Below are 22,131 nucleotides of genomic sequence, written 5' to 3' on the forward strand. Positions count from 1 at the left end.
ATGGCCATGCACTATGTGCTGCATCTGTGTAGTGACGTTGACAGGCTATATTTGCCCAGAAAAGCAGGTGGCATGGGACTTTTGCAAATGAAGCAGACAGTCGAAGAAGAGAAGCATGCTCTGGCAGATTATGTGAAAGACAGTGTTGAACCAGCTTTGATGGAGGTCAACAAGAGGAAGCTGCTCAAAGTGCAGCAAACCAAGAATCAATATAGAAAAACAGCGATGCAAACTCAGGCTGACAGTTGACGTAACAAAGCACTGCATGGACAGTTCCTTGAAAAGATCCAAGGCAAAGTAGATAAGGCAAAGACCTGGTTATGGCTGACCAACGGAACACTAAAGAAAGAAACAGAAGGCCTGATTCTTGCAGCCCAAGAACAAGCCATCAGAACAAATGTAATCAAAGCCAGAATAGAAAAATCTGCTGATGACCCCAAATGCAGACTCTTCAAAAAGCGGACAAAACCATCGATCACATACTGAGCTGTTGCAAGACAATCGCTTAGACTGACTACAAACAACATCACAACACAGTTGCTCAGATGGTCCACTGGAACTTCTGTCACAACTACTATCTGCCTGTAGCAAAGAACTGGTGGGACTGTAAGCCTGAAAAAGTGGTTGAAGATGAGCATGCAAAACTACTGTGGGACTTCCGAATACAGACTAACAAAGTTTTGGAACACAATACCCCGGATATCATGATTGTGGAGAAGAAAAAAGTGTGGATCGTTGACATTGCCATACCTGGTGACAGCAGAATCAACGAGAAACAACTTGAAAAAGTCATCAGATATCAGGACTTGAAAATCGAACTGCAGAGACTCTGGCATAAATCAGTGCAGATGGTTCCAATAGAACTCGGCACACTGGGTGCTGTGCCTAAAGACCTAGGCAAGCACTTAAAAACAATTGGCGCTGACAAGATCGCCATTGGTCAGCTGCAGAAGGCCACCTTACTAGGATCTGCCTGCATAATCCACCGATACATCATGCAGTCCTAAACACTTGGGAAGTGTTTGACTAGTGATTTGTGATACGAAACCCAGCATAGTTATCTTGTTTGCTGTGTATACTGTCATTTTTGTGTATAATAATAATAGGAACATCATCTTTAATTTGAAATTGATTTTAAAAAGTCAGGCTAAAAGGAATGATAAGTGCGATGTGAAATTATTTTTAATAGGAGGCCTAACACTGACATTAGAAGGCTTATTTTTTTTTCAGTTCCTTGAAACAACTTAAGTGAGAGATATGATCTTTATCCAACATCTGTAAAAATACTTCCGATTTTTTTCTCCTTTTTCCAAGTGAAAAAGAAGTAGCAAAAACTTTCCTTATAGAAATGCCATGATAATGCTAAAAATAATCAGTGAAATTCCCAAGACTTTACTACTAGAAATATTATATCAGGATAGAATACTTTTGCTGCTTAACAACTTTCTTAGAAGATATTTATCCTAAAGTTCTCCTCTACCTGTACTGTTTTGAGGCATTTGTACCCTGTTCTTTTGCTTTATTACTGCTATTTACAGGTCATGTTACAATGATAGTTTAAATGTGAACTGTCAAGATGATTAGTCCTGCAGGAGGTGCAGGGTACACCATTTCTGAATGAAACATTGCATTGATAAGCTGATAAATATGAAGAGAACAAGAAACAGAATATAGTGTATACAGCACTGATGTTATTAATATGACAATTAGAGAAGAAAAATTCCTTAACAAGAGAAGAGAAGGACTGATCAGTGGATAAGGAGTTTATATTTTACTTACTGAACTTAAACTGTACTCTGTCATCTGAAATCACAGAACAGGGATTTGGTAAGGATGTGCATATTGGTAGTTAGAATAGTTATGGATAAAAATGCATCTAATTTTCTGAAATGGTTTTGCCCATTTGCCCGTAAGTAATTTATACTTATCCACCCTTGAATCTCATAAGACCAAATCACTATAATACTTTCCGTCTCTTAAGCACGGTTAAAAAGACATGCTGTGGAATTGTGTACCAATTTGACCAGTCTCTTATTTCAGCATGATCTTTTGCTTCTCTTCATCTGACAATATTAATTGTGGTTTAATTACTTTACCCATAGCTAGTTAAATTTTGTGGATATAAGCATTATACCTGGTTAATTTTCCTGATGAAAAGGGGACTAAATATTTTTTAAATGTTTTAATATCTTGAAGGTTTTTCTTCATTTTTTTTTAAACAAACACTTCAACAGATATCTAATAGGCTGACTTTTTGGTTTTGAGTAATTCTAAATTATCTATTTCTTTGTTTTTACTTGCAATTTTTGCTGATCCTTTCATTTGTCAGTGTTAGTTTTGTTTTTAACTGGCTGTTTCCCCTAATTTCTACTTTCACTGTAGATTTTTATTAGCTATGTTGGTGGTGGTGATTTGTTCAATGTTTGAACAATTTGGCTATTAGTAATTTTACATTTCACTGAAGTTGCAGTTAATGCCTCGTTAAAAAAAACACCAAAGCGAACCAAATGATAGAAAGTCTGCTTTGTGACTGTAATCTCACTGCAATTTAGCTTCTGTGAATACATTAATCATAAATATATACTGACTTAGTAGAACTAAACAGAACATCTAGACTGGAAAGAGTTCTACCTTATTTCCTTTATTATCCTTCATATTGCAAAGTTTTCCTATTCAAAATTATTTATTAAGATTCAGATGGGGAACATTTCTATGGTTGTTATAGAACTCCTAGAGCATGATAAATTTTTTTAAAGGACACTATGTCCATCAGACAGTGGAGAGACTGCCTGACGCCAGGATGAGATAATAAATAGTGAAAGGCGTCTACTGAAGATTTTGCAGGAGTGAACAATGTGCGTGACATACTTAAGAGTGATAATATGGTGGTGATCTTAGAAACATATATTTGGGGTTTTTTATAGGCTAGAAGTGGTTGAAGTTTGTACAAGCCTTCAGATAACTTTTATGTCCCTTGACATTCTTAGTAATGAAGTGTTGGTGCATTCATACATTTTGCATGTATTTATTTTCCAAGAAGTTCAATTTTGCTGGCCCAAGAATAAAGAGAAGAGTAAAAGGGCTGTACTTCATCAGATTTAGAATTCAGTTTTTCATAACCTATTAAATAGAGCTTGCGGATGTGAAGGTATTCTTGGTATTTCAGAGCAGTGTTCAATTAAGATCAGATTTACTTTGTATGCTTGCCAATATTATTTTTCTAGTTTATTAAATGGGGAGGAGGACATGACTACACTCAATCCACTTAAAACTGCTGTATAACCTCAGCCACAGCAATAAAGAGGAAAATACATAACATCAAGGAGAAGTGGTCATCTACTAATCGCCAAATAGAGTAGTGATCAATCATTGATTTGGACTTGGATGCAAAACTGATTGAAGTTCTATTCTTTATCTTTGCCTAGTCTGTTTCCTTCCTGTATTTCTGTCTGCTTTTTTGAGGGAGAGAGTAATCAAATATCATTCTGGATATGTAACAAAGAAATCTTTCTGTCCTCTAGCATTACTGTCATTAATTTCCTTTGTTCAGACAGATGGATAAAATAGACATACAAAATCTACTCAAAAGAAATGTACACCCAGGATATTTTCATGAAGGTAGGACTTTTACTCAGTGTTAAGTACAAAAATCATATAGGCTGCGACATGAGGGATGGATAAATGGATGGCTTCTCCAATTTCTTTTTAGTATTCTATTAAGAAGCTAGTCAATTTTTCTAAATTGCTTTTTTCTGGGCTCATATTTTAGACAGATATATTTTGTCTAAAAAGTCAGCTGTGCAGTTTGGGTATGTTCTTGGCACAGTGCTGTGCTTGAATGCCTCACTGATGATTTGTACTTTTTCCCATTTAAGTACGATAACTGCTTCCTCATTCTTGATGAGGATAATGATGAAAAAACTTGCCATCTAGCCATAGATTTGCAAACCTTAGTCATATCTAGATTTTAATTTGAATGCTAGTCACATTCCAGATTGAAACAGCCATTATTGCAGTAGTGCTAGAAAGAACTGTAATGTTGGTCCAGGACAGGATTCAAATTCAAATTCATGCTTGATTGTAAACTCCACTGGTGATTTCATGCTAGTCTTCATGTAATCTATTTCAAATAATGGTTGTTTTGTCCAAATATGTGGAAAAGCAAAAACAGAATTATCTTGGGATTTTTAGGGAAAAGTATAAATTATATGCAGAGCACATCATGAGAAAGGCAGAGCTAGATGAATCAAAAGTTGGAATTAAGATTGCCAGGAGAAATATCAATAACCTCAGATATGCAGATGATACCACTTTAATGGCAGAAAGTGAACTAAAGGGCCTCTTGATGTGGGTAAAGAAGGATAGTGCAAAAATTGGCTTGAAAGTCAACATTAAGAAAACTAAGATCATGGCATCCGGCCCTCTCAATTCCTGGCAAATAGATGGGGAAGAAATGGAGGTAGTGACAGATTTTATTTTCCTGAGCTCCAAGATCACTGCAGATGGGGACTGCAGCCAAGAAATTAAAAGACGCTCGCTCCTGGGGAGGAAAACTGTGGCAAATCTAAACAGCATACTAAAAAGCAGAGATATCATCCTGCCAACAAAAGTGTGTATAGTCAAGTTGAAATGTATGGCTTTGGACCATAAGAAAAGCTGACCACCAAAGAATTAAGGCCTTTTAACTATGGTGCTAGAGAAGATTCCTGCGAATTTCCTGGACTGCAAGCTGATCAAACTGGTCAGTCCTAGAGGAGATCAACTCTGACTGTTCTTTAGAAGGCCAGATCCTGAAGATGAAACTTAAACACTTTGGCCACCTAATGAGAAGGAAGGACTTACTGGAGAAGAGCCTAATGCTGGGAAAGATTGAGGGCAATAGAAGAAGGGGACAACAGAATGAGGTGGCTGGATGGAGTCACTGAAGCAGGAGACGTGAGCTTAAATGGACTCCAGAAGATGGTAGAGGACAGGAAGGCCTGGAGGAACGTTGTCCATGGGGTCGCGATGGGTCAGACAGGACTTCGCAACTAACAACAACAATAAATGATTTAGCTTTATTAGCTTTATTTTATATGCCAGTGTAATTTCTACTTGTAATTAATTATTTCTGATAATTAGTCTGGCATTTATAATTTTAATATCTAATATTTTATTCTTAGATAAAATATTTAAATATTTAATAATATTTTTCTTGCATTGCTGTTTCCATTAGTGCCTTTCAAATTATTCAATTTTAAGAACCTAGATAGGATTTCAAGTTGTTTTTTTTACTGAAAAAGTCCTACTAAAACTTTCTCTTTATAATGCTAAAACACTTCTGTAGATTGAACTGCTAAATAATAATGAAATCTAGTACTTTAGTTTTCCTTGGATTTCCTCCTGTTGCCAGAGTGCTTAACAGAGAATTTATGTCATTGGCAAAGAGCATGTTTTCCCATTTGAAGCTCATAAAACACAAATAATTTTAAAGTCTGAAAAATAACTGAGCTGGAAGTTAAAGCAAACTATTTCCTCCAAAAACAACTAAACCGTTCTTTTTAAGGAATAAGTGGACAGGCTATCACCCATTGAGTCTTTCCTGAGCAATTTGTAAAAGTTGCTGATAAAATATTTTAGATCAATTATAGTAAACTTTTGAATAATATTTAAGGATGATTAACAAATGTGATAGTAACTAGTGGAACTTTAAGGCCAGAATGTGAGGGGATCAATGCACATTTACTATTACAGTCTCACATCTCTTTCTGCATTAAACAGATATTCCCTTGATAGGTTTCTCTGTTCTTCCAAGCAGGAAGATTTCACTGAAGCAGGAAAGAGAAGGAAAGAAAGAATCTATTGAATCACCCACAAATAGTCTTTAGGGGTTAAACATTGCAAGTGGCATTATGGATCTGTAAACCATTTTTACCTCTTGCAAAGTCATATGAAATGAGATCCAGTTTAAGCAATGTAATTAGCATATAGTCCAAAATGTATACCTGATGCTGACTTTCTTTGTGCTGCTCTTTTTTCAGCTCTACCAGGTTTCAGAAGTTGGAATGGGCAGGAATGCTGACAAAACTTTCCTTGTCAAAGTGCCGATGTATTAGATAAAAATAGTGAAACCATTTTAGGTGGCTTCTAAAACAAAATATATGAAGAAATTAGTTTAGTTAATGTTAGAATAAAATCATTATTAAGTTTGTTATCATAATTGGCTAATATAGAAAGATAGTAGAATATAACATATATTCCTCAACAATATAACATTAATTATTATTAATAAATCATTAGGATTTATTATTAATAAATCATTATTATTAACATTAATAATATAACATTCCTCAACAATTCTGCATGTGTAGCCAGGTGGATTTCTGCATGAATTTAAAGATCCAAGGCTAACCATTAAAAGAAATTGATCTTACATAAAATTAGGAAATTGAGAAAAACAGGTTTCTGAATGAGGATCTGTAGCGGACTAGAAGAGCTGTAACTACTGTATCAAAGATAGAAGGAGCAGAAGATTGAAGCAGAGACAGGCCGCTAGATAATAAATTTTGGCCAGCACAGACTCTTCAGGCAACTGTACTCTGGACAGCTACTTTTCATGAGGAAACTGCAGGAATTGAAGTTTTAGAGGTTGTTGACTCATGAATTGTGAATTGAGTGGCTGAGGATTAAGGAGTTTCACAGCTTCAATGAAGCCTATTAGAATGCAAGATTCACAAAAACACCTCACTTTATTAATCACTATTGGATGTAATTCATTTACAGTTAAGAAGAGGTTTTTCTAAGTGGAAGGATAAAATAATTACACCTGGCGAGTCAACATTCTTTCTGGATTAAAGCAGGAGGGAAAACATCTACATGGGGTTAGGTCTCATTGGGAATGTATGCTCTAATTAATGATAGATAAATCTTCTGTAAAGAACTTATTGACAGATTAATGGGCTTTTCTTATGAACACTGCATTTAATAGAAGATTGGATTGAAGTGATCTTACAAATAGAACTTCTGAGAAAAATATTAAAATTTATAAGTTAAACTATGACAGTTAAAAAAAATGACAATTTAATGACACTGATACGTGGAGACTTTAAAATGCCAATTCAAGAGAGTATAATTATTTTTCTGCACAAGGTAAATCTATTTTGGGAATAGACATGACTTGGATTTTGAAGAATTTGAATTTAAGCATCATAGAGAAAATATTGCCAAAGAGCTTTTCAGATTATAATTCAGTGAGTTTCATTTTTAAATGGAAACCCAGTTCTTTCAGATGGTGGTTAAATAAAATGCTGATACAGAAAGGAGCAATAGTGAAAGACTGTAAAAAGAATTAATTGGTTTTATTTTTATAAAAAAATTAAATGGTTTTATTTTTATAAAAATCAATCTTAATTAAGCTATAGATGTAAGAATGATTTGGGAAAATTGTCATGAGCAGTTTATGCAACATAATAGTAAACTCAAAAAGAAGAGGCAACAAGACACAAATTATTTTGGATTAGATTTAAAAAATGAAAAAGTTTCCAGAGAAAGTAAATATTTCTCAATAATTCTACAGTGACAGTTTTCTATGTTAACAGTAAAAGAAATGGAAATGACAATGAATTATGCAAAAGAAAAAATGTTTTTGCAGATAAACCAGGGAAATGGTGAACATATAAATTATGAAAAGAAAAAAAAGAAAATGGTATTGAAATTATAAGAGGGAGATACTGTAATAACACCATCAAAACTATCAAAAAGGATCTCATCAATATCATTCCAATTTATGGGAAGGAGAAGAATTTTCCCAGTGGAAAATAGATGCATATTTAAAGAAACAGAATTCCTAAAGATTACAGAGAAATAGAAACAGATTATGAAAGCCCCCAAAACAATAAGGAATGTTTACAGTTATTAAAAAAGGTTAAAACGGAAATGGTGCCTGGACCTGATGGATTATTAACAATGCATTTCCTATAATATTATAATATAAGCTTTGAGGATGTACTTTACATCTTTTACAAAATATGATGGTATACAGAGATCTGGAGAAAAGCTAATATAACATTATATTGTCAGGTGGTTTGGGTGGAGAGACAGATTAATATCCAAGGAAGGAAAATATTTGGCAAGAAACTATAAGCTGATATCATTATTAAGTAAAAGTTATACATTCTTTAATAGAGATTTTGGCTGAGAAATTGAAAATAAGTTTGCAGGAATTTATTCATAAGGGTCAGTGTGGGTTTTTACCTAAGTTTAATACTGTATAAGAAATGTTCTACATTTTGGAACATTTGGAGCAATACAATGAAAACAAGGTGCATTGATTTTCTTAGACATAGAGAACACCTTTTACAATTTGAATGGGCCTTCCTGATTGCACAATTTGGAAGATAGGAATTTTGGAGAGCATTTTATTAAATTAGTAAGATTGATTTATATTTCCCAGAAAGCACAAATAATTGTCAATGGAGATCTAACAAAAGCCTATGAGATCCAAAAAGGGTTATGACAGGTATATTTATTGTTTCTTCTCCTGTTTATTTTACTTCTTCAAATATTGAACAGTGATATAAAACAAGATTAGAGAATTGTAGGAGTAAAGATTTAAAAAAGAAACTTATAGAATAATGTAATTTGCTAATAATTTTTAAAGTATTTATTGATTGTTTTATCTTTGATGTATGCCACCCAGAGTCATGCGTTTGTTAGATGGGCAGCTATATAAATTGGATGAATAAATAAATATCTTCTTTTATTGTCCCCAAAGTGCTTTCCAAAAGGCAGCTGGACTTTCTTGGTTTTTTCCTTTGAAAACATTTTTCTTCTCATCCAGGAAGCTTTTTCAATTTGTCATCAATTGAAAAAGTTTCTTGGATAAGGAGTAAAAGTTTTTCAAAGAAAAAAAAAACCCAAAGAAAATCCTTTTGTCTTTTGGAAAAGCACCTTTGGGACAACCATGACCTGGATGATTGAGAATCTCTATACATGTCTTCTTTTATTGCTGACTGGAAACTGCTTAGGATCTATTTTCTTTATAATCAGGTGAGAAAAGAATCACGATGTAACTTTAGAGAAAGAATGTAAACTTAAAAAGTCTAAAATAGTATTTTTAACTGCTGTAAAGAACAGTGAAAACTCTTCTTCCTATCTTTTTTTCCTATCTTTTTTCTAGTGTTTTTTTTTACTTTAGTTTCTTCTTTTATTTCTTTTTCTTCTCTTTTACTATCTTTCAGTTTTTATTATTTATTCTTGCTTTTAAACTTTAAATAAAATAATATGTAAAAAAGGGGAAGGGAGAAAAAAAACCTATGAGTTCTGAAGAGTGTGAGAGTATATGGCTCTGTGAGATTATGAATGAGTGAGAAAGACAGAAGAAACCCTCCCAAGACTTAGTTTATTGTAATACCGACATTTTATTCTTGGTTTTTATGTAGAGTTTAATTCATTTATTACATGTATATAATAAATTTGTTGAAGTTTAAAAGAGTTAGTTCCTTTGGGAAAATGCAACCGAAAACATCACTTACAAATAAGACTCAGTGTACCTAAATATCTCTAGATTTTCCAAGACAAAAATGCTACCAGGGAATCCAGGGTAAGCAAGCACTTGAGATCTTCCTGCTCAGTGCTGTGGGGTATCAGACTCTGCATGTAATAATGTTTGTTCGTTTTTCTGCCAGCTGCAGAGAATTCAAGGCCAACTTCTGGCTACAATGAATTTTAAGACAGTGGGGGATTGTTCCATTATGTGATATAGTTGTTTGGGGAAGTCGGCATGCTGCTTAATTCCTCTTCCACTGGCAGTTAAGGAACAAAATAGAGCAGTTTGTATTAACTCAGAGTGCATCTCTTGGATTTGTGCACAGTACTTATTGTGAGGTAGATTAAGATTTCATGTCTGGCACAGGCATCGAGCCAATTACTGTACTCTTATCTAATAAATTCAGAGGTACACAAAAATATTTCCTGCCTTTGGTTCATGTGCCACAAATCCAATATGGCCATGGATCTTGTGTATTAAGAAGCTATAAGAAAGAATGCCTGCATAGATTCATGTTTACAGAAAATCTAGCAATGTGCAATGTGTAATAAATTTATAATGCTATTTGAAGTAGACTTTGTCTTTGATAAGGAGCTAAAAGCAGAGGGCAGCTCTGTGAGGCAATTGGGACCTACATCTAAAAAGGCAGGAGACAATGTTCTAATGTTTTGTGAGGATGTCTAATGTAATTCTGATTTAGCTCCCAAGTAGCAGCTTTTTGTCCATGTAAAATTGGGTACTGTATAATTTCTCAAGTATGAACTTTCTTTCAAAAATATATATTTCTGAGTCTCAAACTGCCTAATATTGTGATGAAAAAAATATGTGTTATTTTATGTTATGGTTTGCCAACATCCTGTTCCTGATGGCTTTGATTTCTGTTATACTTATTTGCCAAGAAACTGCAGGGTACATACCATATTATAAGCAGAACATCTCTCCCTTACCCGCTAAATTTTTTTCTCTTGGATTTGCTTAGATTGGATAATGAATAAGCACATCTAATATGGCTGTATCTCCCACCCTCCCCAGAAAGCATCTCCATTCCTAAATCGGACATGTGGTTTAATTATTGACATATATAATCGATTTACATATTAGGTGGGGCGGGGTAGTTAGTTATTTCAGTTTCCAACGGTGGCAGTGAGCCAGGAAAGGAGAAAAGTGATGAAAGCAGATTTTTTTTTACAGTTAATCTTTGAATTCTCTTTTTTACATATGGATAAATTGATACAATATAACTTATCTATCATGTTTCTTTTTTACTTTATTAATTAGCATGTGCTAATTTGTTATATTTGCCAACAAGTGAAATAGTTAGCATCAGAATGGAATGTAGCAGGGTCACTATGGAATTTTACCTTTTTTTTGTTGAGTTCTTTCTGTTTTTTTCAAGCAATATTTTTAGATTTAGCTACAATTTGTGTATGTTTTCTTTCCTGGAATGATGGGAAAGTGCACCACCATTTTTTGGCAGTTGCAGTTGAATAGAGTTCCATGAGCCATAGGAAGAGCCAAAAGCTGTTTACCGTCTTTTCACAGTGGATAGGTAGATAGTTAATCAATGTGAACAAATGAGCAGACATTCTGTAGTCAGAGGAAAAGAGATGCATTGATGCTCTTTTAACCGCAGCCAAGTATTCTGATCCCTTGTTGTGTACTATAGCAATAGAATACCTGGGTAAAGTATTTTGAAAAATTACAGAAGCAGTTGCCTCTATTCATGAAAAAAGAATTGGAAAAGCGAGACTGGGGCAGCTGTTTATCTTCATTAATAAAGGCAGGCAATTAATATTTTCATTTAGTTATTCACTGATTTCTCTGAATATTTTTAGTATTTTCAGATGTCTTCTATTTTTCTCGTAGTTGACAGCAGTTGGATAGTTTCCTATTTGCAGATGAGATTCTAAAATTATCAAAATAATTTGACTTGTCACCTTATTTTCTTAATTCTATTTATTCTCAAGTAATGTTCAAATTGAAATTTCATGAATGGTAAAGATTTCCTGTTAATTTCATGGCAAGAGGCTTCTGTGGTAGTCTGCTTCCTACCTAAAGTCAATTTTGTCTTTTTTCTTAAATTCCATCATAAGAAAAGTGAGAATTTGTTCCATCAGAAAAGACTACTAAGGAAATAATTCTAAACTGAACTTTTAATTTTACAAATAAATGCAAGTTTAGATATAAATCTGTGTTATTTAAGCATATGGTGGCAGATCTTAACAATTAATTTAATTGTTTGAATAATAATTGTAAATTGATGTTTTTATTGCATGACATCCAGAGTAATCCTGAGCGAGACGGGTAGCCATATTAATTCGACAAACAAATAAATAAATGTAGGCTGTTCATTGCATATCCCTGCTCATGTCTAGCCAAGGTAAAAAAAATATTTGGGAAAAGTCAATGCATACCTAATTTAATAAAATAGTAAAGATTTTAGAACAATTCTAAAGGATTATAATATATTTCTGGTTGACCTAGAGTGGTTTATTATGATTTTCATTTGTTACTTTTACTGATGAAAGTTTTAGATACAGAAAAACAAACTCACCCTGGAACAGCACAGTAAATCTCTGAAACAATATCAACATGTTCAATTCAGGATGACAAATGAATTAAAGGAGGCAGAATTACGAACTTTTTTAGTATTTTTTTAGCTCCTTTGGAGGCAAGTGCAACAAACTTTGAACAAAAACACCTGAGTTCACAGTTTAGAGTCATACTTGTCTGCTTTGTATCATTAAAATTTCAGTGGTTTATAAACTACAACAATTGGCCCAACATAATTCTGAAAATACATGGGGTCCATGGCAGGATTTGTGACAAACTTGAGTTTTATATTTGCAGTATCCATAAAGAATGTGCTTGGCTCTAGATTACCATCATTAAAGAGCTTCAACTAGTTTACTACCATCTCATAACAGTGTAAATTGGTTGAGCATGTAGCTGCAGTTGAACCAATCTACATAGACTAAACAATAAGGAATAATTGTCATTTGTTCATAGTGAAAGTCATTGAAAATGTAGTCATTGAAAAGCTCAACTGATTGGCATCGACTGAAAACCTTTGGCCTAAAGGCAATAATTATATGGTTTAATTTGGGGAAGAAAGCAACACCTGCTTTAAATTCTCTTATATAAATTAATAGTAATCATTTACTTTTGTTGTTAAAAGTGCGGGGGCTTGTTACTCATAATGCCAGTAATACTGAAGAAAAAGTATCCTCCCCCATTAATAAAAATAGATTTTCCCCCAGCTGACTTGTTTTCCTGAGCAGCATGATATATACTATTTTCCATTGACTTACAAAACTGCTACTTCTGTAGCAGGAAATGAACACAGTATGCTATAGTTTAACAAACTAAGTATTGAAGTATATTATCCTATGAGTATGTTATTAGCGAAGTATGCTGAGATGTAGCATACATTTTAAAACAATGCTTGAGATGTCCATGTTCTGCCTTAGTTGCTGTAATAATACTGCTTGGCATTTTAAATAAGTAGCATTTTCTTAATAAAATGGGATTTTATATTTTAATTATACAAAAAAGTGAAATTCATTCAATTATTGACCTCCATTCTATCACTTAGTTTAGTTACCACGGTGTTTCTCCAACAATATGGCCTCCACCAATAGGAAGACCCAGCATGTTTTCTAGGCATAAAATCAAATTAAGCCCTTCCCCCCAAAATTAAGGCCCATATTAAACATGTGAAATGGAGGGGGAATGGTGGGGGGAGCTTGCTGTTAGGAAGTACTTTGTTGCATGCCCGGATATGGTGCTGCCTGCGTTGGTGGGGCACTTCATATTGGGAGACCTTCTGCCGCCATTGCTTTCCATTCTCCCTTGCTGCCGCGGCATTAGAGCAATGCCACAGCGTTTGGTGCAGCCACTTGCGGCCAGTCAGGGCTCCTCCCTGCAACGGAGCCCTGAGGAGACACTTGGCTTCAGGCGCTCCTGTCGCCGTCTTCCTTTTGCCTTCCCTTTGCCGGGGAGCCGCTCCTTCCCGGCGGCAGAGCTCTCACCAAGGCAGTGAGCACCTTCCCGCCGGGCCCTCCGCTCATCCCGCCAGGGCCACACCAGAGCTGTGTGGGCTGGGCAGAGCCGGGAAACACCTGCGGCTCACTTTCCCAGCGCTGCACAGCCCGCACAGTTCCGGCGCGGCCCTGGTGGGATGAGCAGAGGGTCCGGCGGGGAGATGCTTGCTGCCTTGGGGAGACCTCTGCCGCTGGGAAGGAGGGGCCCACCTGTCGGCTGCACTGGGTGCCCCAGGCAGAGCTCTTGGTGCTCTGCCCGGCACCAGGCAGGGATGGCGGCTGGGTGCTTCTTCCGAGGTGGGCTGATCCTGCACTGCGGCCCCGGGAGATTCACCGCCCCACGTGGGGTTGGGCTGCCCTCTCCGGCAGGGGAGGCTTTGTTGTAGTAGGGTGTCATTTTAAAAATAATTTGCTTTACCTTCAAAGGCAAAGGGAAGGTGGCGACAGGAGCGCCTGAAGCCAAGTGTCTCCTCAGGGCTCCGGTTGCAGGGAGGAGCCCTGACTGGCCGCACGTGGCTGCACCAAACGCCACGGCGTTGCTCTAACGCCGCAGCAGCAAGGGAGAAGGGAAAGCAACGGTGGTGGAAGGTCTCCCGAACATCCAAGCTGTCGCCGCCCACCTACCCGAGGATGCAAGGGGGGGGGAATTAAATCACCCCCCAAAACACGACCTAGCCATTTTTTCGGGGATAAAAAAAAAAAAAAAGGCCCGGCCTTATTATGTGAGAAACATGGTACTCATATTATAGAATTGTCAAAAGTATATAAAGGTTGGCTTCACATCATGCTATATCATAGTTTATTTAGTCACCATAAACTTAGGTTTCAAGTTTGGTTCACACAGTTAAACCTAAACTAAGCAAACCACATTTAGCGCTCTGTGAATCAACCATTTTAAAATGTTCATGGGATAGATTATCTGCCTATGGTTTTTCAGTGTACAGAAATTAATGTATGGGATATGATCCAAAAAGCTATAGCCTGACATAGAAAACATTGCACATGTTGATAAGACCTACATTAGCATTGTTTTAAAATCAGCAGATGAGATTATGCATTTTTAAATTAGTACCACACAAGAAAAAAGTACTTCCATCTTGCTTGATTGGAATGCTATTAATTCATTTTGTAACTTCTAGCCTGAATTATTTCCTCCAAATATCTGTTCTGTACTTTTCTGAAAAAAATAAAATAAAGCAGTATAGACAAGTAAAACAGGTTCAAATCATGTTCAAAACCTTATGGTAAAAATATATATTCCAAATTGCTTACCATATTTATTATTGAAACATGTTAGAAGTTTTATTTATATTCCTAAAGAACTTTTGTGCATGGATTGTGAAAAAGAGGGGGGAGGGAGAGAGAGAGAGAGAATCATATTCTCAATTTTAAATTATCCTTTGTTAGATGTTGTAGAATCTCTGAGTTCAACACTTGATGTCTTTGTGGATGCATGCATGGGAGTGCTTTGCTGTAGATTTTTTTTATGGAATTACTCTTCCAAATTCCTAATCTAATTTATAGCTTGCTATTTCTTACTTTACTTCTGTTGAATGAGGATGACCCTGCTTAGTGTTCGGAAATGTGTCAAACTTAGCTCTAAACTGCTATATACCTGAGCTAATTTTGCATTACCTGTTTCATTTGTGAAACAGGTTACTGGGTAACTTCAGTTACTGGGTAACTGAAGACAAACTGTTTATTTCTAAACATTAGAATTGTTTGAATTTAACCATCATTCATAAATCAGATAATTTATTTTATAAAAAAAATAGTTAAAACAAATGAATAAAAGAACCCTAATATTAAAACCACTAGCACAGCAGGTGGAGAATAGTATAACAGTTTGGTAAATAATCAACATATTTTCTCTGGGTTCTAATGGATCTGTGGAAATTTAATTAAATTGGGCCTATGTTTGGTGCTTAATTCTTTTAAATAGAAAAATGCATTAGAAAAATGGAAAACTACCCCTTTTCCCCAGGCCAGGAATCTGGCCTATTAACTTCAGTATTTTTACCCATTCTCAACTCTCCAATGAAGACATGTGATAATAAACAAAAATATTTACATATTCTCACAGCTACAGAAAATGTTATTGCTCCCTTAGACCAGATTACTAAAGTCTTTGAAGTCTCTTCCAATGACAGTATCTTCTATATTTTGTTACTGTGCCTGCTTTCCTCTTCATGATAATAAGTTATTTGTTTTGAGTTTCAAATTGGACACCAGATTAGACACTATCAGTTTTTTTTAATTTTTCTGATTAGCTTGTGAGAGAATGGTAGAATGTATTGCAGTGAATTTGACTGTAAATAGCCTAGAAATGTAAATTCTATGCAGTCATGATTGATAATTTGCTTGTTCTGGGCTTGGAGGTTTCTAACTTATTAAATCTAAATTAATTTAGATTCAGTTAAACTAAATTAAGTTTTGTGCTGGATTAGAAATTTGGCGACCATGGTTTTTTTAGTCCTCTTTTAGACACAGAACCTGACTGTGTATTTTTGGGTCACTCAATCACGAAGTTTCTCAGCCCAAACCCCTTTATTATAAGTTATTTTTAATATAGTTTTTATTATTATGCAATGAAAACTTATAGACATTCCTGTTGTGAAGTCTGAGTGAACTCAGATTTTGTAAATAATACAAAACTGAACATTTGTAAAAATTCTTACTGAGAAAGTGATATAAATGCAAGTAGTCCTTGCTTACTGACCATATTTGGGATTAGTAACTCAGGTGGTAAATGCAGTGGTCACTAAGTAAAATATCATCTGACTATGAATGATTTGGAACATCATTTCTGTTTTCAACACATGACTGCAACTTGCAACTTCACTTTCTAGTTCTCCATCAAGTCTGCTTGTTGGAAGACTGTTCTGAAACTAGCATATGGTAATCATGTGACTTCTGGACACTGCAATGATTATAAATGTGCATTGGTTGTGAAGTACCCGGGATGTTGTAATAGCTATAAAAGTGAGAATTGGTTGCAAAATGTTTTTTTTAATTGTCCTAACTTGAACAATCACTAAACAAAACAGTTGGTAAGCAAGGACAATGTATACTATAGCGGCATGACAGCAACATAGTTACTTACAGTAATGATTTAAAAATCTGGCAATAGATAAGACAATTCAATTAACACTTTATTTCATAAGTGTTGCAGACATGTATTATTGGATGAGATAATGCTGATTAAACAATCAAAGGAAGACAGGGAATCTGTAAATTATTCACATCTCTGCTCCCTACCCCTCCTCCCAGGTAAAATTAAATGGCAATTTTATACTTTATTCCTGTTAATGTTTGCAGGCAGTCCTTCTATTTATTTTCATTTTCAAAAAAAAGTAAGGCACACGCAGAAAAGTGATTGATGAGGAAGAACTAGTTATTTGGAGAGACCCATGCATTTCATCTGACCTAGAAGTTAAAAAGCCTTATAGCAGACAAAGAATACACTCTCTTCTTATTACAAACTAGGGCATCCCAATATTCAGGTGGGCACAAATGATTGTTGGGTGATGACAGAAGTTGTATGGAAGACTTGTTCGAACAAGTAATAATTGTGTAATTAAAGGCTTTTAATCTAGTCAAGGAATTCACAATTCATTCTTGGCCTTCATTTTGTTGAAAGTTAATGTCGTGCTTATTGAATGAACTCTATCAACAGTCCTTTATTCTCCAAACTCTTTGTAAGTGCTACTGATACAGTCATGGTTATTTGCTTAGAATGAAACAGACAGGTGGTAAAACCTGTATTGTATCATGAATAAATATGTATGCTTAAAAAAAGGCAGCATGTAATCATTGCTTTCTGGAAACCTTAATTCAGAGGTGTTCTCCAAAGTAAAAACAAGTAGTTCTATTTTTGTAAATACAGATAAGAAAGCAAGCAGATATGATGGTACTTCCCTAAAGTTTATGGTAGTGTTACACACTCTGATCATGATGATTAATGAAAATTCTGGCAAAAAACCATTTTCTTTTTACAGTTCTGACTATAATAAAGTTATGACTTGAAAAACAAAATGAAACAGTTTATCTTCCCCATGAGATTATAACCTTTATTCTCTTCTATGGGACTCAGTGACAGTCATGGAAAAATGACCTGTCTTGATTTGCATGTGGTTGCTAAGTTGATGGCACTTAATCTGTCAATCACTGATTTGCATACCAATGCTTTGTATTGTGTTTCTATGCGTGGCCCCAGTAATTTACTCAAGCATAAGGCTCTGCAATAACATTTCATTTTGCTGTTTGGTTTGAAAAATTCAACTTCAGTATAAATATTCCTACAAATTCAGGCTGGAAATAAATAGGATATTTTTTTTCTCCTCCAGCCCAAGTCCTTCAGTTTATTTGGTTTCTGATTAATCTATTTTCATTTATAATTTATTTATTTTTTTATAAAATTTACCTGCCTCCCATCTCATATACAACATCTTTGTGTTGTTTCTTCCTTTTCTGTATCTTCCTTCTCTCTTTCCCTGATCTGATCATTGTGCTGTATTGGAAAGTGGCATAATCTGTAACAGGGAAGAATTGATATAAAGCTTGGGTGTCCAATATTTAAGTTGGTTTGGTCTGTATTGAGTGGAGAGAAATTTTATTGGGCTGCATATAAAATTTATAATATAGTTTGCTTGCACTGCTTGCACTGGCACAAAGCCGAAAGCACCAGCCTGAGGATGGCGAGTGGGACCTCGCCGAAACGACGCCAAGATACTCTTAATCTTACACGGGAAAAGACTCGAACACACCTAGACCTATATAATATAGTTAATATATACACATTCCAATATAAGGTTTATGATCTTGTGGGGCCACATTTCTAATTGTTCAGGGCTGCATGCAGCCCATTGGCCCCAGGTTTAACAAGCCTAGTGTAAAAGTCAGCATATATATTAGTTTCAGGAGACCTGCTGAAATAATAAATTAATAATAATAATACTTTATTTGTGGTCACAGACCAAAACACAAGTACAACAAAAGAAGAGCATGGGAAAATTAATCATGAACAATTGGTCACCAAAAACTTGACTAAGGGGAATTACAGCGTTCTCCTCTGATGGTTATAGCTCTTAAAAATTTTTTGGAAACCTGAGAAGTGATGTATGAGGAGCCATACCCTAGACAATATAAGAACAAATTACTAACATTGGGTCTAGAAAGGTCTGTTTCAAGGAGAGACAGTAACTTAAATCTGCCCGCGTTATACATAGGGCAATATAAAAGAACATGCCTCCACAGTTTGAACCTCAGCTCTGTCACAAGGGCATAGCCGCTCGTTAATTGGGAGCCTCTTAACTATCCCATCCAGTAGTGCTGAGGGCAAGACATTAAAGCGAGCTAGGGAGACAGCTCTTCTATACTTGGGAATGGTTAGAGTGTAAAAATAGGAAGCCATCCTCAGTCCGTAATTATTAAATTGCCTGAAGATCAGAGGGGAGCAAGTTTTGTTAGCTCTGGCTTGTAGATATTGCAAGTCAATGTCCACAAGCCATTGGACTACCCTAAATTGGGTGTCCTTAAGGCCATAATCTCCCAGGGCATCCCCTGTAAAACCTAGCAGGTGTAATTTCTTCATCAGCTCCCTCTCCCAATGAGAAATATGAGAGTCAGCAAACACCAGGGAAAGAGCATCCAAAACCACCATTTGAGGGTGTTAATCCATGCCATACATTCAACTGATCGAGTGCCCAGTTCCAGGTACATCGGAGCAAAACCAACACAAGTTTTCTAAGAAAGACAGCCTGGGTTCTTTCAATACAATCCTTGAAGCCCCATATCCATATGGGAATTCCATAAAGAGTTTGAGCCAGAGTTTTGGCTTTGTAAATACTCAGAGCAGAAGGAATAAACTGGCCTCCTTGAGTATAAAAAAATCTTAAAATCTGCTGGTGACTACAGGAGGCCGAATTCAGCACCTGGGTTCGATGTCTAGTCCAAGCACCGGTGTTCTGAAATTGAATACCTAAATACTTAAAATGGAAAACCTGCTTAACAGCATTACCATTGATAGCCCAGTTATACAATTTCCGGGCTCTAGAGAACACCGATACTTTGGATTTGTCATAATTAACGGACAAGTGGTTCTCAGAACAGTAAGACCCAAATACAGAAAGTAATCTTTTCAGACCTGGCCTTGACAATGAAAGGAGGGCCGCAATGTCAGCATACATGCGGGATCTTCATAGTTGACAGCTTCGGGGCGTGGGACTCAGTATGTCCAATGTGAAAGGCCAAGTCAGATAAGAATAAATTAAACAAAAGAGGAGCCAGAACACAACCCTACCTTACTCCGTTCTTAATCAGGATAGGATTTGAAAGTTGTCCCTGCAAACCACACCTGACCTGACTAGAGGTCTGGTTGTACAAGGATCACATTAGGAACAGAAGATGTCTATCGAAAGAACTTTTGAGCAGTTTTGACCTAGGGACTGAGTCAAAGGCTGACTTTAGGTCGATAAAAGCAGTAAAAAGTTTATCACCTGGTATGGTAGTATATTTATCGACCAGGTGTGCTAAGACAAAGCAGTGGTCCAGTGTAGCACAGCCCACTTTAAACTTAATCTGTTCAGCACCAATAATATTAGACTCCTTGACCCAAGTGAGGAGTCTACATTGGAGATATTTAGCATACAGTTTCCCAATGATGGAGAGCAGGCTTATGGGGTGATAGTTGGCTGGGTTGATCCTATTTCCTCATTGTTCCTTCCTGGAACAATAATTGCTAAGCTCCAGAAGGTAGGGATCCTGCCAGAGGTATTGATATGCATAAAGAGTCTTGCTAAGAGGAATTCACCACTCGGGATTGGATTTTAGCAAATCAGGGGGTATAGCATCAGGGTCAGGGGCTTTGCTTGACTTGAATTCTGAGATAAACTCGGTAATCTCAGCATGAGTCATGAGTTGCCAGTCAGGAACTGCAGGAGGCAGCTGTGGCCCAAGCACGGTCGAACTTGTTGATGCCTGGAAAATTGCCAAGAAATGGTTTTCCCAATCTCTGTTGGAAATACAGCAGAGGGGGAGTTCTTGATGACCCGGCAAGGAGCTGGCAACAATTTGCCAAAATAATTGAGTGTTCTTCTGCTGAATGGAGAGGAGAACTAGATCCCACTTCTCTCTCTCTTTAGCTTTCTTTTTCTTAGCAATTAGTCCTTTATACTCCCGCTTCAAGCGATAGTAGTCCTCTGGTGGGCATTTATCCCCTCGATTATGATAGAGCAGTAAACCTGATTAATCTGGTTCCTGAGCATCAGACACTCTTTGTCAAACCAAGAATTACTTCTTGAATGATATGGACCTCTTGGCCTACGGATGGCTCCCAGTTCCCTTTGAACACTATTAATTAGTGATTCAAAGGCAGAGATTGTCCCTGGGCCACTACTTGTTAGGGCCTGGTTGTATAGGCTGAGACACTCCGGAGATGATAAAAAGGAGTGGAACTTTCTTTCAGTATTAGAAGACCATTTGATCCTCCTTGTATACAAGACCACATAGGGATCTAATATCTGGGGACCCTAGGGAGATGTATATTTGAGGAAAGCCCAATGATTGTAACCAGGGGGTAGTGGTCACTCTCCGTAAGGCAGTCCACATAGAAAGCACGGACTGCCTTTCTAAGAAGCTGGGATACCAGCACAAAATCAATAATACTACTCCCACGTGAGGAACTAAAAGTAAACTCACCAGCTAGATCACCTAGGGTATTCCCATTAAGAATTATCTTATTGTGTTGGGCTGCTAAAAGGGCTAACTGAATGCCAGCAAAATTTGCTAATTCATCCTTAGAATGTCTGGCTGAAATCAGGTGTCCCATGGCCTGGAGGGTTTCTTGGGAGTAGAGTGCCTCAATTGATGGGGGAACTTGGACTCCCAATTGGACGTTAAAGTCGCCCCCTATAAGGATGTACAGCGCTGGGAATTTAGTTTCCATACAAGTAATGTAATTCTCCAGCACGCCCCATTGATCCTTAGTATCAGCTTGCCTCATCGTCGGGGGAAGATAAACATTGAACACTAACAGTTTGCTGCGTCCTCTATTAATTAGGAGCGCCATAGCTAAAGAGCCACAGGAGAGCTGTCCCCACTTTCAAGAAAGTAGAGACCAAGCAAGCTAGCCCACCCTTAGGCCTTCCAGTCATAGATTGTCTGGTGGCGGCCAAGGAAATGACCGTAAACCCTGTAAGGGATATCTTATCACATGCCCAGGTCTCCTGAAGCAGGACCACATCAAATGAGTGAATATAGTTGGTGAATTCTGTGGTACCACACCTTCTCCCCCAACTTGCTATGTTCCACGAAAGGCACTTAAGTGTGCAGGTTTTTTTTTTGCCGGATTTAATAGTCATTCTGTGTGATTAATTTTTTTCAGAGCATCCTTCGGATCCGAAAAGATACACCCATTGTTAAATGGCAGAATCATCCTCTTAGGAGGCAAAGGCAGAGAAGGAGGGAGGGGAGGTTAGCCTTGTTCATGGGGCTGTAAGGCTCTAAATGCACTCCAGTTCATACTTGTGGCATTAATTGGTTGCTTAGCTGGCAAGTATTCAG

The 22,131-nt window shown here is 36.6% G+C and overlaps 1 protein-coding gene across 4 annotated transcripts in view; it reads left to right on the forward strand.

Moving 5' to 3' along the window:
• The window catches only part of QTGAL (queuosine-tRNA galactosyltransferase), a 145,592-nt gene that overhangs the window by 57,063 nt on the left and 66,398 nt on the right, over positions 1-22,131 (forward strand). The window contains exon 1 of one of the 4 annotated variants that reach the window (XM_087924758.1): positions 11,112-11,306. The exons of the other annotated variants lie outside the window; for them this stretch is intronic. Within the exon in view, the coding sequence (XP_087780884.1) occupies positions 11,250-11,306 (57 nt within the window). The 5' untranslated portion in view covers positions 11,112-11,249. Of the gene's footprint in view, positions 1-11,111; positions 11,307-22,131 lie in introns of those variants that run through there. 4 annotated transcript variants of the gene reach the window in all.

This window comes from Pseudonaja textilis, chromosome 2 (assembly GCF_049901715.1).
Source record: "Pseudonaja textilis isolate UNSWEBS1 chromosome 2, rPseTex1.2, whole genome shotgun sequence".
In the NCBI taxonomy this organism is placed as follows: Eukaryota; Metazoa; Chordata; class Lepidosauria; order Squamata; family Elapidae; genus Pseudonaja; species Pseudonaja textilis.